This window comes from Lemur catta, chromosome 7, assembly GCF_020740605.2.
Source record: "Lemur catta isolate mLemCat1 chromosome 7, mLemCat1.pri, whole genome shotgun sequence".
Lineage (NCBI taxonomy): Eukaryota > Metazoa > Chordata > Mammalia > Primates > Lemuridae > Lemur > Lemur catta.
In genome coordinates this window covers 62962006-62978383 of record NC_059134.1, presented here as the reverse complement: position 1 = coordinate 62978383, position 16378 = coordinate 62962006, and the positions used below count along the sequence as shown (strand labels likewise).

Here is a 16378-nt window from a genome sequence, read left to right as displayed (position 1 = left end):
AGTCTTTGACTATTCTCTTTATTAAAGGCTGTGTTGCCTGTGAAATAGAAACTATCACTTATTCCCCACACCACCACCAAAGTAATTTTTCCAAAATACAGATCTGATTGTTTATTTGGGCTGAGAATCCTTAAATTGATTTACATAGTTCACAAAATAGGATAAAAGCAGCTCAGCATAAAGGGTCTTTCAATATTTGACACCCATCTACCTTCCCACCCTAATCTTCCTTCAATTCTCCCTCTGATGCCACAATTTTTATTATTCTTTCCACCACCACCACCATCACCACCACTGCCATCAATGTCATCACAATGGTTAACATTTCTGTAGAAAATACTATGTGCCCAGCATTGTTCTTTAGTGAATTACATACATTAACTCATTTAATCCTCTTAACCAAGCAGTGAAGTACGTGTTATGATTATCCTCATTTTACTAAAGGGGAAACTGAGGCACAAGAGATGCTATGTAACTTGCCCAATGTCACAGAGCTGTTTGACAGGATCAGGTCTAAAACCTAGGCATTTTAGTTTCAAAGTTCATGCTCTTATCCAAGTATTGACACACTACAGCCTATGGCCAAATTCAACCCTCCACCAATCTTTTAGATGGTCCATGAGTTAAAAATATTTTTTACACTTTTAAGTGGTTATAAAAAAATCAAAACAAGAGTAATATCTCTTTATAGGGGAAATTCAACTTTTGGTACTCAGAAATAAAGTTTTATTGAAGCGTAGTCACACTCATTCATTTACAGATCATGGCTACTTTCATGCTACAGCAGCAGAGTAGTTGTAACAGAGTTCCTCCATCAGTAATACTGTCATCTGTGGCTGGGGCATTAAAAATCACAGTAATGCAGTTATTGCTTGTCAGTGTTTTGAGTGTCATGTATATTCTTGTACTACAGCATTTTATTTATTTATTTTCATTTCCAGTGCATACCCATTATGGCAAAATAAGAAAGGAAAGTGGATTTCAAATGGCACATTTTAAGGGCAGTAGAGTGTAGGTTTTGTTATCGAATTAGATGGCAAAGCATCGTGTTTATCATGCAATGATATCTGGCTACTCTAAAAGAATACAATATATGTAGAGAACACCAGACTAAGCATTTGTGGCAATATTTTCAGTTCACGAGAAGCAAAAGTCAGAGAAATTTGAAAAATTTTAAATGGCGTATCCTATCACAGTAGAATTTCTTCACAAAAAATGAAAAATGAAAATGAGGCTACAACCAAAGAAAATTTCCAAGTGGCTCCTTTGTTAGCCAAACAGGAAAGCCTTTACCAATGATGAGTTAATTAAATCATGTTTAATTGCAACAACCAAAAAAATGTGTCCAGAGAAAAGAAACTTGCCTAAAGCCATTAGCCTTTTGGTAAGAATTGGTCCTTGAAGAATTCAAGATATTAGGAACAATATCAATAGTCAATTAGAAAATTAGGCAAGTGATTTTAAGTGTTTTCTTTGGGGTTTGATGAGTTGACAGATGCTACTGATGTTGCTATTTTGCTGTTGTTTATTCAAAGACTTCATGTTGAATTTGAAATGAGGGAAGTGACTGAAACATTAGCCTCTTCATGGGACAATCTGAGGCAAGAATAATATTCCATAAAGTTGAGAAAACACTAATTCAGTACAACTTGATGTGGAATCTGTTAAGATATGTTACAACTGATGGTGTTAAAAATCTAGATGGAGCAGAAAAAAAAGCTTAGTTGAAAAATTTTGAAAAGTTTATGAAGATGTGAAGTATTTAAAGGCTAGTGTTATCTGTTGTATTATTTATCATTGAGTACTTACAGGAAAATATTTAAATCTATCATATGTTATTGAACTAAATGAAATTCATAGTGAATTTCATTTGCTTTTGTGAACACACTATTGATCAGTTCTGTGAATTTTGTCTGAAATAGAAGTTAAAAATCCTAAATTGCCCTACCACAGAGCAACTTGATAGTTTAGCAATGGTAAAGCTTTATTGCAACTTTTTGAGTGCAGGGTCAAGAATAATTTGCATTTTCTTGATGATTAGTGATGTTAAGCATTTTCTCTTTTTTTATGTGTATATTTTTATTTTCCCCCTCAAAATAGTAGCGTACCATACATATTAGTCATTCCTCACTTTTTTTTTAAAAACAGTACATCATAGATAGTATTCTATTAAATACATTAGTACATATAAACATGCCTTATTCTTTATAATGGCTGCATAGTAATCTATTGCACAAATGCATCAAAATTTATTTAACTAGTGGTCCATTGATGGAAATTCAGGTTATCATCAGATCTAGAATGCATACTCCATACACATATCATTTCATATTTGTGTTTGTTATCTAGTTAAAGGATGACTTCCTATATGTGGAATTTCTGGGTTAACCAATATAGGCATTTTACAGTTAGAGGATATTGTGAAGTTGTTCTTCAAGGAGAGTGTACCAATTTACATTTCCATAAACATGATTTGTTTCTCAAATCTTTTCCCAGCACAAAATGATTTCCTCTTTGTTAAGTGATTTGCTCCTTGCCAATCCAATAAAACACTAAAATGAGATGTGATCATAGTTTTATTTTTACTTCTCTTACTATGAATAAGTTTCAGTATATTTTTGTATATTTCAGAGCCATATAACTCCCTTTATGTGAACTATTAGTGTGTTTTGCCACTATTGGGTTGCATGCCTGTCCTATTGATTTGTTGAAATTATTTACATATTAGGGAAATTGACTTTTTGTTAGGATATTACTTGCAGATCATTTTCTTTAGTTTGGGGTTTATCTTTTGACCTTGTTTATGGTGTTTCTTTCATATGGGAGATTTCACTCTTTATCTAATCTAATTTTGCAATTTTATAGCCTTAGTCCAATTATAAGAAATCATTAGACAAATCCAAATGGAGGAACATTTGGCTAAATAACTTCTCAATACTTTTCAAAAGTGACAAGGTCATGAAAGATTAAGAAATTGTTTCATACTACAGGAGCTGAAAGAGAAATAATAAGTAAATGGAATGTGACTCCCTGGATAGGATCCTGGATCTGAGAAAAGGACACTGGTGGAAAAACTGGTGTAATTAGAATAAGGTATTTACTATTGTGCCAATACAAATTTCCTGGTTCTCATAATTATACTATGTTGTGTAAGATGTCAACATTAATTGAAGCTGGCAGCAAGGCAGGACTAGGTGTACAAAAACTCTCTGCTCTATTTTTGCAATTTTTCTATAAGCATAAAGTTAATTTTAAACAGTTTAAAAGTTTTGCAATTTTGGCAGAGGCTTCCAGTTGTCTACCCAATATTTATTTTGCACTTCTTCTTCATTAACAGAACCCTGGGCAATGTTCAAGCTTCTTTGCAGATAAGAATGGCCAATGAGAAGAAAGCAACATTGCCAAGGGGGATTTCTGTGAAAGCCAGTTTTGCCTTTCTATTTCTAGTTGTCTGAGAAGCAGAAAAGGTGGCTGGAGCTCCATCCTTGTTTCATGAAGGAAGAGACAAAAGAATTGCAGAAACTTTACATTTAATATCAATGATATCTTAACCCATCTGCAGCAATGGCCTACCCTGTTGACATGAAGTCTCTATTATCTAGAATGCAATTTATAACTGAGCCGCATGGCTCCTGGCCTTCTTCCCTGTAAGAACTTAAAAATAAAAAGATTCCAGTTTTCTTCTAGAATAATTTCAGTTTCATTTTTATATTAAAATTTTTTCATCCATCTGGAAGTGATTTCATTTGATGTAAGGATTAAGATAGAGATCTAACAATTTTTTTCTAAATGTGTAATATCTGCTCAGTTGCCCAATATTACTGATTTGTTGACTTTCTCCCACCGATATTCAATGCCATTTTAATACCATATTAGATTTTTTTATTTCAGCATATTACAGGGGTACAAATGTTTAAGTTACATATATTGCCTTTGCCCACCCAAGTCAGAGCTTTGTTTCCATCCCCCAGACAGTGCACACTGCACCCATTAGGTATGTACCCAACCCCTCCCACCTGCCCAACACCCAAGGGATGAATGAATACGTTTATTGGTCATTTGTATTTCTTCTTTTGAGAAACTTCTGTTCATGTCTTTTGCCCACTTTTTAACAGGGTTGTTTGTTTTTTTCTTGTTGATATGCTTGAGTTCTTTGTAAATTCTGGTTATTATTCCTTTATCAGATGCATAGCTTGTGAATATTTTCTCCCATTCTGTACATTGTCTATTTGCTCTGTTGACTGTTTCCTTAGCTGTGCAGAAGCTTTTTAGCTTAATCAAATCTCATTTATTAATTTTTGTGATTGCATGATTGCCATTGGGGTTTTAGTCATAAATCCTTTGCCTAGGCCGATATCTAGAAGGGTTTTACCTACATTTTCTTCTAGAATTATAATGGTTTTATTCCTTAAATCTAAGTCTTTTACCCATCTTGAATTAATTTTTGTGAGTGGTGAGGGGTAGAGGTCCTGTTTCATTCTTCTGTATGTGAATACTCAATTTTCCCAGCACCATTTATTGAAGAGGGATTCTTTTCCCCAGTGAGTGTTGTTGTCTGCTTTGTCAAAGATCAGTTGATTGTAAGTAGATGGTTTTATATCTGGGTTCTCTGTTCTATTCCATTGGTCTGTTTCTATTTTTGTGCCAATACCATGCTGTTTTGGTTACTATAGCTTTGTAGTATAGAAATGCTCGTAGGACATTTCTTGATCTCTCCCACAGCAGAAGTGGGTGGAGGGGTGAGCTGGGTGTGATTAGGTTGTGCAAGTCTGGAAGGCTTTGCAAAGCCTCAGCATGGCTCAGAGGTCATCTTCCTAGCAGCTAGCGCTGGGAGAAGGGTTGAGGCCAGCTCTCTAAGCCAGAAAGGCTGCTTGTGAGGGAGGGGCCACACTTACCAGACTGGCTGTAGGGAGTGAGCTCTGCCCTCTTGCATTGCCCCTGCCCTGGAGCCCTGAATACACTGCACTGGTTACTATGGCAACATGGGCTGGGATCTTCCCTGAGGGAGTAGTGCCCTAGTCCTACAGCTTGGCTTTCCTGTGGGGGGGATGGGAGCTTGCCCAGTTTGCCACGTCTTGGCCCCCCCTTCAGTTCTGCCCATGTGGGCTCCCTTACCTCTCAAGTCCAACTCCTAAACCTCCCCCTCAATGTCCCCCAGCTACCCACTGGAGTTTTGGGAGAACAGGATGTGGCCTGCATGTCTGACCTGCTTGCATGTATCTCTGCGAAATGCCAGTGGGCAGGAAGCTTCCAGACTGGGCTCCCTGGGTCCCCTGTAGGTCCCCGAGGGCAGAGGCATGGGCCCACATCTCTGTGAGAACTTCAGACTGCAGGATGTGTCAGCTTAGGAGAGGTGGCTGCTTGCCACCTGGTTGCCCTGGGGTCAGGGGAGGAATAAGCGTATGAATGGGAGAGAGCTGGATTTCCAGCCTCTCAGGTCATTCTTCTTGAAGGGGAACCCCATATGGAGTGTCCAAGCTCTGGGATCATGCAAGTTCTCCCCACAATTCTGTGGTTGCCACCGTGCTTGGGTTTGTAGGGATGAAAAAGCTTACCAGTAACTTGGTAGCCCAATGATCACTGAAGGAGTGTGGGAAGAAGAAAGGGATCCCCCTTTACCCCTTCACTGGGCTCCGAGCCTCCCTGAGTTTGGTCCTCACTGACATCTTCTTTTCCTTTATCCACTTCCTTCTCTGCTTTGCAATTTTCCTCTGTGAGATCTCCGGTAGGCTCCGGCACTTCTCTCACTGAAATTCACCTGTGGTGCATCCCCTCTCCCATCTCCCTATCTGGAACCCTTCCTTCTCTCCAGATGGTCCAGCAAGCAATGTCTCTAGTCAGCTGTCTTGCCCCATCCCTGTAAATTATTAATTTCTGATAGAAGTAATTGTGCTTTATGGTCTTTTGTATTTTTGTCAATGAACCCACAAGAGGGGTTCAATGTTGCTTGCCACACAGAAAGCCAATTACTGAGACAATTAGGATTCTCAAGGAAGAAAGGATTCATTGCAGGAGACACGCCTACTGGCAGGGGCAGATATAGACTGCCTCAAATCTTCCTCACCGATCAACAGGGTCAGAGGTTTTTTTGGAGGTGAAATGAATAATGCATGAGGGAGAGAGCATCATTACCTGTTTGGAGTGGAGCATAGGGCACACAAGTGCAGTGAGAAATCATGCTAGTACATGCATGCCATAATCAAAGAATGACAGATAAGCCCCTCCCAGGGTGGGGATTTTAGTGTTATAATGAGCTAGGGGTTAATATTTGTCATTCTTTCAGCCTTGTGCACAGGTTCAGTGGGTCCTTGGACACAATCTGTGGTGGATTATCACTTGTCTTCTCCAGACAAACAGGTGGTGTGAGGCTTTGTAGTTATCTCATGACTGCAAGGAAGCTCCACTGTTTCTGGGAAAGAAAAGGGAATGCATTAGGGCAACAGAAAGTTTCAAAGTCCTGGTCAGCAAATCTTACTGGCCTGGGAACTTGAAACATAAGAGAACTACAAAAAAAGACTATAAAAAATGTTTTCTTACTTTTGGAGTCATTTTAAAATTTGAAGGTACTGAACAAAATATAACAGATTTGTTGAAGGGCCTATACTGAAGTCAGCTAAGATCCAAAGAAAACACCATGATTGAAATAATGTTTTTGAAATTTTGAAATTACTTTGATGAGGCTTAAGAACCTGAAAATGAAATTGAGAGATAGAATTGGAAACTCAGATAGAATTGGAAGCTCAGCTCATTCCACCTGGGAAGAATAGCTTGAGGAAGGAGTCTATGAGGCCACTGGGCTTATAAAGGAATATGCATGGGGATTAGTAATCCACTTTCCTCTATCCATGCTAAATATCGACAAATTTAAGAGCCAACACTGCCTCAGGGGCATGTGAAATGAAATGAAAGAACAGAGTTTTTTCCTACTCGCTGGAGTCAGATTTCTCCAAAGCAAGATAAAGGACCAAGATGACTTTTGATGCTTTTTGCTGTCTTACCCTTGTGTGTCCCCAAGGTTACATTACAAACAGTTTTATACTATTCACAATATATGTCATATTTGTGCACATGAGCAAAGTAAATACCTGGGATGGATTGGCCACAGAAGTGTCAAAATGTCAGGTATCAAAATGCCAATTGCACCAGTAAGAAAAACAATGTATTAATAAGTCTGCAATGGACAGGCAGAGGAGTTTGGCAGATGGTAATGATAGGTCAATACCACTTCTGTGTTCTGCTCTCTCCACTGAGCTTTCCAATGGCCATTTCAAAAGCTGTGTTTCATTCCAATGGAGATGTGAAAAGAGGAATCTCAAAGATGAGACTGATGGTTTGTCATTCAATAGAGTTTAGTCTCACTTCTTGATGACTACGGGATACTGTTTCTGAGGGCTAAGGACTTGCGGATGGTCCGGCTGAGGGCATTCTTCACTTCGTTATTCCTCAGGCTGTAGATGATAGGGTTCAACATGGGAGTCACCACAGTGTAGGACAAGGATAGCACCTTCTTGCTCTCAGGAGAATTATTTGATTTAGGCCGGAAGTAAGTGAGACTTGAAGATACATAGAAAAGAGAGACAACAAGGAGGTGGGAGGAGCATGTAGAGAAGGCTTTATGCTTCCCTTTAGCTGATGGAATCTTGAGGATGGCAGCAGCGATGCGAGAGTAGGAACATAAGATCAGCAAGCAGGGTATCATGACGACCAGAATGGTCCCAACGATGGCATAGATCTCAAACAGTGCTGTGTCTGCACAGACCAGCCTCAGCACAGGGGGGCTGTCACAGAAGAAGTGGTTCACCTTGTTGGTGCCACAGAATGGAAAGCTGAAGAGCCACGTGACCTGCACAGTAGCTACAGGAAAACCTGGAAACCAGGAGGCAGCAGCCAGTTTGACACGTGTCCTTTGGTTCATGATGACTGGGTAGTGCAAGGGACTGCAGATGGCCACATAGCGGTCATATGCCATGGTGGCCAGGAGGAAGCATTCTGCCACCCCAAAGAAGAAGAAGAAATACATCTGAGTGGCACAGCCAAGGAAGGAGATGGTTGTGTCCCGGGCAAGCATGGTCCCCAGCATTTTGGGCACAATGACTAGGTTGAAGCCAATCTCCAAGAAGGACAAGTTTCTGAGGAAGAAGTACATGGGACTGTGCAGCATGGGGTCAGCCAGCGTAACCAAAATGATGAGGCTGTTTCCCATCAGGGTGACCAGGTAGATGACTAGAAATGCCAGGAAGAGTAATGACTGCATTTCAGTAGGTAGGGAGGAGAAGCTCATGAGGATAAACTCACTTATTCTTGTCCAGTTTTCTGCAGCCATAGGTATAGGCAAAAATCCCCAGCTGTGGTCATGGAGAGAGATTCTTGATTGCAGGAGTCATATTCCAGATTTGTTTTTAAGATTCTCTGCTAGTCAGGGAAGGAGAGAAGGTCAGGATCTCAGTTGGAAGAGGGAAGACCTTGTGTTGTCTAAGAGTAAAGACACAATACAGAATGGCCAGAGCCTAAGCTCTAAGATGGGGAATAGCTCATCTTTCCCTACTGTTATTCTTTTTTGTGTTCCATTTCCACTGTTACCATATTTCCTAAAATAAATCTGATTGTTTTCACACACTCTCATTTTCTCCTGTGCACTTAATATTTTTGTAATGAGGTTAAGTGAGAAGGCTCCTGAGGCACTAGAATGAGATTCAGATGGAAAAACGGTAGAAAATTTCCATTGATACCTACTATATATCACTCTTCATCAAAGATTCATGGTTTTCATCTTCTTCATCTACTGTCAGAATTATTACTTACCTTTCTTTATGCACTTAGGGATTCCCCTTCCAAAACAATTGACAGAGTTTGCAGTGGAAAAGGTGTATTGTATCATTTTGTTTCGAGGTGATTCAAAGCAGGAAAAGGAGAGGTGAGGGGATGTGTGGGAACAATGTCCACAGGGTGTACTTGTTTTAATGCACTTATCCCCTTCTCAATGTAATAACTATAGACTATTTCAAATCACATAATACTTATTCTTTCTTCCCCAGTCAGACTATTGGGAACAACCTTAGGAGTTTCCTTTTCAGTCCAAAAAAGCTATAATTGACAATTTATTGTCAGTACCTGCATAAGGCACTGGCTCTCAAAATTAAGATCTGAGAAGAGTATTGTACTACAACTGTGCAAAAAGTGTCCAAGGAGATTCTGACTACTTCTCTTTCAAGAATGGGCAAATTAGAAAAAAAAAAAGAAAAAAGAAAATGAAACATATTCACAGAAAAATTCTGTAAAAAAATACGAGCAGCATTAGAGTGAAGTTTCAAAGGAAAACAATCACGGATAAGTAGTTAACCTGGACTATATGAAAAAAAGAATCTTAAATGATATGAAAAAATTTAGTATTTATTCAATTTCTATAGAGGTACTGGTGATACAATGATTGATTACTCACTGAAGCTTAGAATCTACTGGAGGCGATATTAAGTAATTAATTACAATAAATCACAATGAAGGTCATGATACAAGAAATTTATAGTACATTGGGGGCCAATGGGGAACACGGATACCTAATGAGGTCTATAAAGGCTTTCTAGGCAATAGAGATGAAAATTAAGTTGACTAAAATATAGGCATAATCAAATAGGGTACTACATGTAATTATGAAAATATTGTAATGAAAATGAATTGCAAGAGTAGAAACAAAATTTTTATGTAAAGTGATAAAGCATGGACTTGACTTTGCCTAAAATAAAAACTTACATAGACAAGCTTGAGGTTCTGTCCCACAAGGTGAATAAAATGGGGAAATAGGTAAAAATAAGGTAAAATTGGAAAATATAAAACAGAAACCAAACTAAAAAAATAATTAATATTCTTGAAAAAGTGAACCAAACCAATAGAGTGGAAATAATACTTAGTAAGAAAGAAGATGAAGCTGTTACTAAGCTAAGAAAACTCAATTAGATGATAACAAGAACTCATGAAGCAACAGGCAAAGTCAAAGAAAAAACACTAACAGCTAATTGTGTCCTGGTGAACAATTTGGTTTTCAAGAATATATGCAAAATATTGCAGCATCTATGCAGGAAAAAACAATTTTTTAAAAATAATACTTATCACACTGAACTTGGACTGCTCTGTAGCAATAACAAGTAAATAAAACAAAATCTACAATTTTGAGGAAAAAATAGTTTGGAGACTTTAGCAACTGCATTTTATCTTTAACTGCTCAAGCTCACACACACATAAGACTGACAAAATTTTCAATAAAACAAAAAGATCAATGATATAGTAAACGTAACATATCAACTATAAACTACTATTTTATTGTATGTAACACAATCTAGCCCTTTGTATTTGAGAGTAAGTAAACAGAGTAAAGTCATGGGAGATATGAATACAACTATTTAAACTAATAGGACATATCTATCAAAGGAGATGTCCCTCTTCTGGAAAAAAAAATGGAGGGAAAAGAGAAACATGTAAATTTCTGTAATCTGTGCTATCAAAAAAATACAATAAATATTGACTATTGAACAAGCAGTCATGAACATGTTCAATATATGGTAACAAAAAAACTACCTAGAAATAAAATATGTCATTGTTAAATTAAAAGGCAGTGACAAATAGTACTGGATAATGAAGGAAACTGAATAGGAGAATGTTTAAGAAATTATACCTGAATTCTTGGGGAAAATTATGAAGCAATAAAAATGACAAGAGAAATGAAAAATTCAAGAAATAAAAATAGATAAATTTCTAGGAATACAGAATGACAGATTAAAGTTGAGAGATGAAAAACAAAGTGCTAGCAAAAAAAATAAAAACCCTTACTAACCATTTTTGAACTGAAACTATTCCTTATTACACAATAAAATACATGGAAATATATTCACACTAATGTTTCTCAATCTTTGTGTTTTTTAAAAAAAATTTTGTGGGTAGAGAAAACTTTTAAAAGCATCCACATAGGAAACAAAAAATGAAAAAGCAAAACCACACAGGCCACAACCAAAACACCTTTTAGGCTATATACAAAAAAAAAAAAAAAAGAAATCCAAAGAACAACAGATATTTCTGTTGATAACACACAAAACACAATAGATTCAAGTTTAAAAATTTTGGAGAAGAGAATTAATAATTTTATTATTATCACATAAGAAACCATAAAAATAAATTAGTTTTCAAATCTACTTAGAAAACAAAATTGACATGGAAAGGAAGAAATAAAATTGAAAGCAGAAATTAATTTTAAAATTATATAATGTATACAATATATATCTAAAAGTTGGTCATTTGAAAAATTAACTAAAGATAAATTGTTGGAAAATCTAATGAACAAATAAATGGAGAAGACAAAAATATGCAATTTAGGAATAAGCAATGAAAAATAGCCTCAGATATAGAATTAAATTTTAAAAATAATGAGAGAATACTATTGTATTAAAAAATATGTGACTTTTTTATTTTATTTTGAGACAGAGTCTTGCTCTGTCACCTGGGCTAGAGTGCCATGGTATCAGCCTAGCTCACAGCAACCTCAAACTCCTGGGCTCAAGCAATCCTCCTGTATCAGCCTATTGAGTAGCTGGGACTACAGGCATGCACCACCACGCCCTGCTAAATTTTTCTATTTGTAGTAGAGACAGGGTCTGGCTTTTGTTTAGGCTGGTCTTGAACTCCTGACCTCAAGTGATCCTCCTGCTTCAGCCTCCCAAAATACGTGATTTTAAAAACAAAATTGATAGCTTTGTAGTAGTATGCAAGGTGCAGCCATGAATAAAACAGATAAACGTATGAGTGGGCTAAGTAATTTTATCAGAAGATTACAACTCAAAAGACTGTGAACCGAGGTAGTGTAACAGATGAGGTAATTTATTCCTTCAAGGAACAGGTAAATCTTGTGATTTACCTTTAGATGAACTATTTCAGAACAAAGAAAAGGACACAGCATTTTCCAATTAATGTTATGACAATTACTTATACTTGTTCTCAAAAATTGCAAACATAATACACACAGAAAGGTCCAAAGATCAATCTTACTTGTGAAAACAAGTGCCAAATTACGAAATAAAATGTGATCATTTTTAATCCAAAACTATGTATGTATGGCCAAGTAGGATTTATTACAGAAATGCAAATACAGTTTGTAATTAAGAAATAATAACTATAAACCAATAGTGAACTAGCTGAAAAAGAAATTAAAAAGGCAATCCAATTTATAATAGCTACCAAAAAATACCTAGGAATAAATTTAACCAAGGTATTTCCTTATGGAGATATTTCAAAATATCTACAAGGAAAACTATAAAACACTGATGGAAAAAATTGAAGACAACACAAACAAATGGAAAGACATATCATGCTCAGAATCAGAAGAATTAATATTGTTATAATAACCATGCGACCCAAAGCAATCTACAGATTCGATGCAATCCCTATCAAAATACCAATGACATTCTTCACAGAAATAGAAAAAAAACATTTTTAAAATTTGTATGGAACCACAAAAGAGCCTGAATAGCCAAAGCCATCCTGAGCAAAAAGAGCAAAGCTGGAGGTATCACAATACCTGACTTCAAAATATGCTACAAAGCTGTAGTAACCAAAACAACATGCTAATGGTATAAAAACAGGCACATAGATCAGTGGAACACAATAGAGAACTCAGAAATAAATCCACATATTTACAGCCAACTGATTTTTGACAAAGGCACCAAGAACATACATTGGGGAAAGGACATTCTCTTCAATAAATGGTATAAAGAAAACTGAATATCCATATGCAGAAGAATGCTTCCAGACCCCTATCTTTCACTACATACAAAAATCAACTCTAAATGGATTAAATATTTAAATGTAAGACCCCAAACTTCAGGACAGTGGTGTATACGCAAAGATTTTATGGTAAGACCTCAAAAGCACAGGCAACAAAAACAAAAATAGAAAAATGGGACTATATTATACTAAAAAAGCTACTGCAAAGCAAAAGAAGCAATCAGACTGAAGAGATAACCTAAAGAATGGGAGAAAATATTTCTAAACTAGTCATCTGGCAAGGGACTAATATCTAGAATATACAAGAAACTCAAATAACTCAACAGAAAAAAAAGATCTCATTAAAAAGTAGGCAAAGAATCTGAATAGATATTTCTCAAAAGATGACATACAAGTGGCAAACAGGTATATGAAAAAAGCTCAACATCACTACTCATCAGGGAAATGCAAATTAAAACCACAATGAGATATCATCTTACTCCAGTTAGAATGGCTATTATCAGAAAGACAAAAAATAATAAATGCTGACTAGGATGCATAGAAAAGAGAACTCTTATACACTGTTGGTGGGAATGTAAATTAGTTTCCATTGTGGAAAACACCGTGGAAGTTTCTCAGGAAACTAAATTAGAACTACCATACAATCCAGCAATTCCACTGCTGGGTATTTATCCAAAGGAAAGGAAATCAATATATCAAAGGGACACTTGCACCCCCATGTTTATTGCAGCACTATTCACAGTAGCTAAGATATGGAATCAACCTAAATGTCCACAAATGGAGAATGGATAAAGAAAATGTTGTATATATACACAATAAAATACTATTCAACGATAAAAAAGAATGAAGTCCTATCATTTGCAGCAACATGAATGAAATGGGAAGTCATTATGTTAAGTGAAATAAGCCAGACACAGAAAGACAAATATGACATGTTCCCACTCACATGTGGGAGCTAAGAAAGCTGACCTTATGGAGGTAGAGAGTAGAATGATAATTAGCAGAGTCTGGGAAAGGTTATGTATGTGTGTTGGGGAGATGAAGAGAGGTTGGTTAATAGGTACAAACATACAGCTACATAGAAGAAATAGGCTCCAGTGTTCAATAGTACAGTAGGGTGACTATAGTTAACAATAGATTGTATATTTCAAAATAGCTGCAAGAGAAGATTTGAAATGTTCCCAACACACAAAAAATTGATAAGTGTTCAAGGTGATGTATATCTAAAATATCCTCATTTGATAATTATACATTCTGTGCATATATCAAAATATCACATGTATGAGTGGTATAATGGACATGGAGATTCAAAAGAGGGGCGGGAGGTAGAAGGGTGAGGCATGGAAAATTACCTATTGGGTACAATGTACACTATTTGGGTGACGGGTACACTAAATGCCCAGACTTCATCACTATACAATATAACCATGTAATAAAACTCCACTTTTACCCCCTAAATCTACTGAAATTTTTTAAAAATTAAAATAGGATGAAGAAAGAATTCATTCCTAAACTCATTTGGTCTATTTTTTCTCAAAAAATCGTCAATAAAATAAACACAGGTGTTAAATCATAAAAAGTTAACATATAGGTAGAAATCCAATCTCATATTTTTCCACATAATTACCTGTGCATGTATCATGTATTAAAGAATACATCCTTCCCCATTGATCTGCAATGCCAATTCTCTCAAAGAGCAAGTATTGATACATAGATGGGTCTATGGAATTTCTGTTCTGTTGCATTGGTCTATATGTGAATCCCTAGGCCAATACTATACTTTTATAATAAAATTAAATATCTGGTAGAAAAAAAACACAAAATATCACATGTACCTCATAAAAATGTGCAAATATCATGTGCCCATAAAAAAGAAATAATCAAATAAAATTAATCCCATCAACAATTCAATCAAGAAAAATATGTTAACCTAAGTAGATCCTGAAAATATTTAATGTATTCAACATTTACCTCTAAAAAAATTCAACAGAGTAGTTTTATAACTCACAATTAGAAGACTACTTTCTTAATGAAACATGAATATTTATATAAAACAATAGCAAATTCTGGGCTTAACAGTATAACATTAGAGCAATGGCTCTGAGAATTTGGGAATTATGGAACACCTTTAGAATCTGACAAAAGCTATAGACTCTTTTTCCTCTCAAATGTACTTATATCCATATGTATAAAATTTTGCATATAATTTTTGGTGTCATGGATATTCTGAAGACCATCTATAGATATTGTTGAAGTTTTAATGCCATTATTAATTTGGAAATTCTGGTGAATGCAAAGGATAAGAAAAATAAATAAGGTGTAAATATTGAAAAAGAAAATAAAGAACTATCCTTACTTACAGAAGGAAAGTTATTAAAACTAAGATGTTCAATGAGTTAACCAGTAATACAATATATTTTAAAATGGGTATTTTTCCTATATATAAGGAAAAATCAGTCAAAAAATAAATTTTATTTCATTAATAAAATATAAAAATCTTGAAATAAACATCAGAAAATACGTAGCATCCTATTTTAAAAAACCAAAAGCCCTTATGAAATGTTATAATATAATCTTGAACAAATTTAGTGTGATAGTGTGTTCATGACTAGAGAAATAGTACCTGCTGGATTTCCAATAGAACTTCTGGAAACTACTGGGGAGGAAGAATTGGTGCCCTTTCCAGTATGGGAGACACTGCAGAAGCTACTGGCTCACAGCCAACCTACAGGCTCCTTGTCAGTTCCTTCAGAACTTCCCCAGAAGGATCCCTTTGCTGATCATTTGACTGACTGTCTCACGTATAGGAATCCACTCTTCTAGGCCTTCTATAACCATAGAATTGTCCCAGAGAAGTGGTGTCTCCTGATGTCCTCTGCTTCACAAATGTTCTACCGAGACAAGTCTTCCCTGAGTTAATCAGAGGAATATCAAGACCTGGAGGAGGTATATGTCCTGCGGAAGCTTCAGGGACTGAAATTTTCCTAACCTAGAGAGCTTTACAGGATAGAATTGGAAAAAAAAAAAAAAAAAAATCCTGAGTAATGTCTTTCTTCTGTGCCCTTAGATCTCACTTATCCTATGACATAACCAAAGAAAACCGAGACCCAGAGAAGAGAAAAACCGACGAGATCTTTCCAGTGTGGACAGAGGAATAAAATTAGATGTCCAACAAAACTCTGTTCACACTACCTGGAGAGGGGTCCCTGGTAGATTCAGTCATTGGTAAAAAGCCTTACCTGTGTCCAACAGAAACATCTGCCTTGTCCGGCTCTTCTTGACACCCATGCTTCATGTATGTTGTTTATGCATGTAATCTAAGGGCTCTATATCTGTTTCAGAAGAGCCAAAGGAGGAACCAGGAAAGTCTTACCTCCTGTCCTAGCTGATCTATCAATAGCTGCTGTGTGTGTCAGATGTGAGTGAGCACACTACGAGTGCTGGGCATGCTCCCAGTCCTGGCTTAAGGAGAGTTATTTCCAGTCGTATCTCTTTTGTCCTTGGAGTTAGTCAAAGGGTTGGCCCGTGTATTTTTCCCCAGGTGTTTGTGGGCTCATCTAAGCTCCTCTTCCTTCCCTTCCTCATGGGGACCTGACCTTTTCTGAATCTACTG

At 36.4% G+C, this 16378-nt stretch overlaps 1 protein-coding gene across 1 annotated transcript; it reads right to left on the bottom strand.

Moving 5' to 3' along the window:
• Nucleotides 1–7296: 7296 nt before the first annotated feature.
• Nucleotides 7297–8347, bottom strand: LOC123642378 (olfactory receptor 10A5). The gene has a single exon (XM_045557408.1). It carries the CDS (start codon nt 8321–8323, stop codon nt 7370–7372), a length of 954 nt encoding a protein of 317 aa, XP_045413364.1. The 5' UTR covers nt 8324–8347; the 3' UTR covers nt 7297–7369.
• Between the last annotated feature and the right edge of the window lie 8031 nt (nt 8348–16378).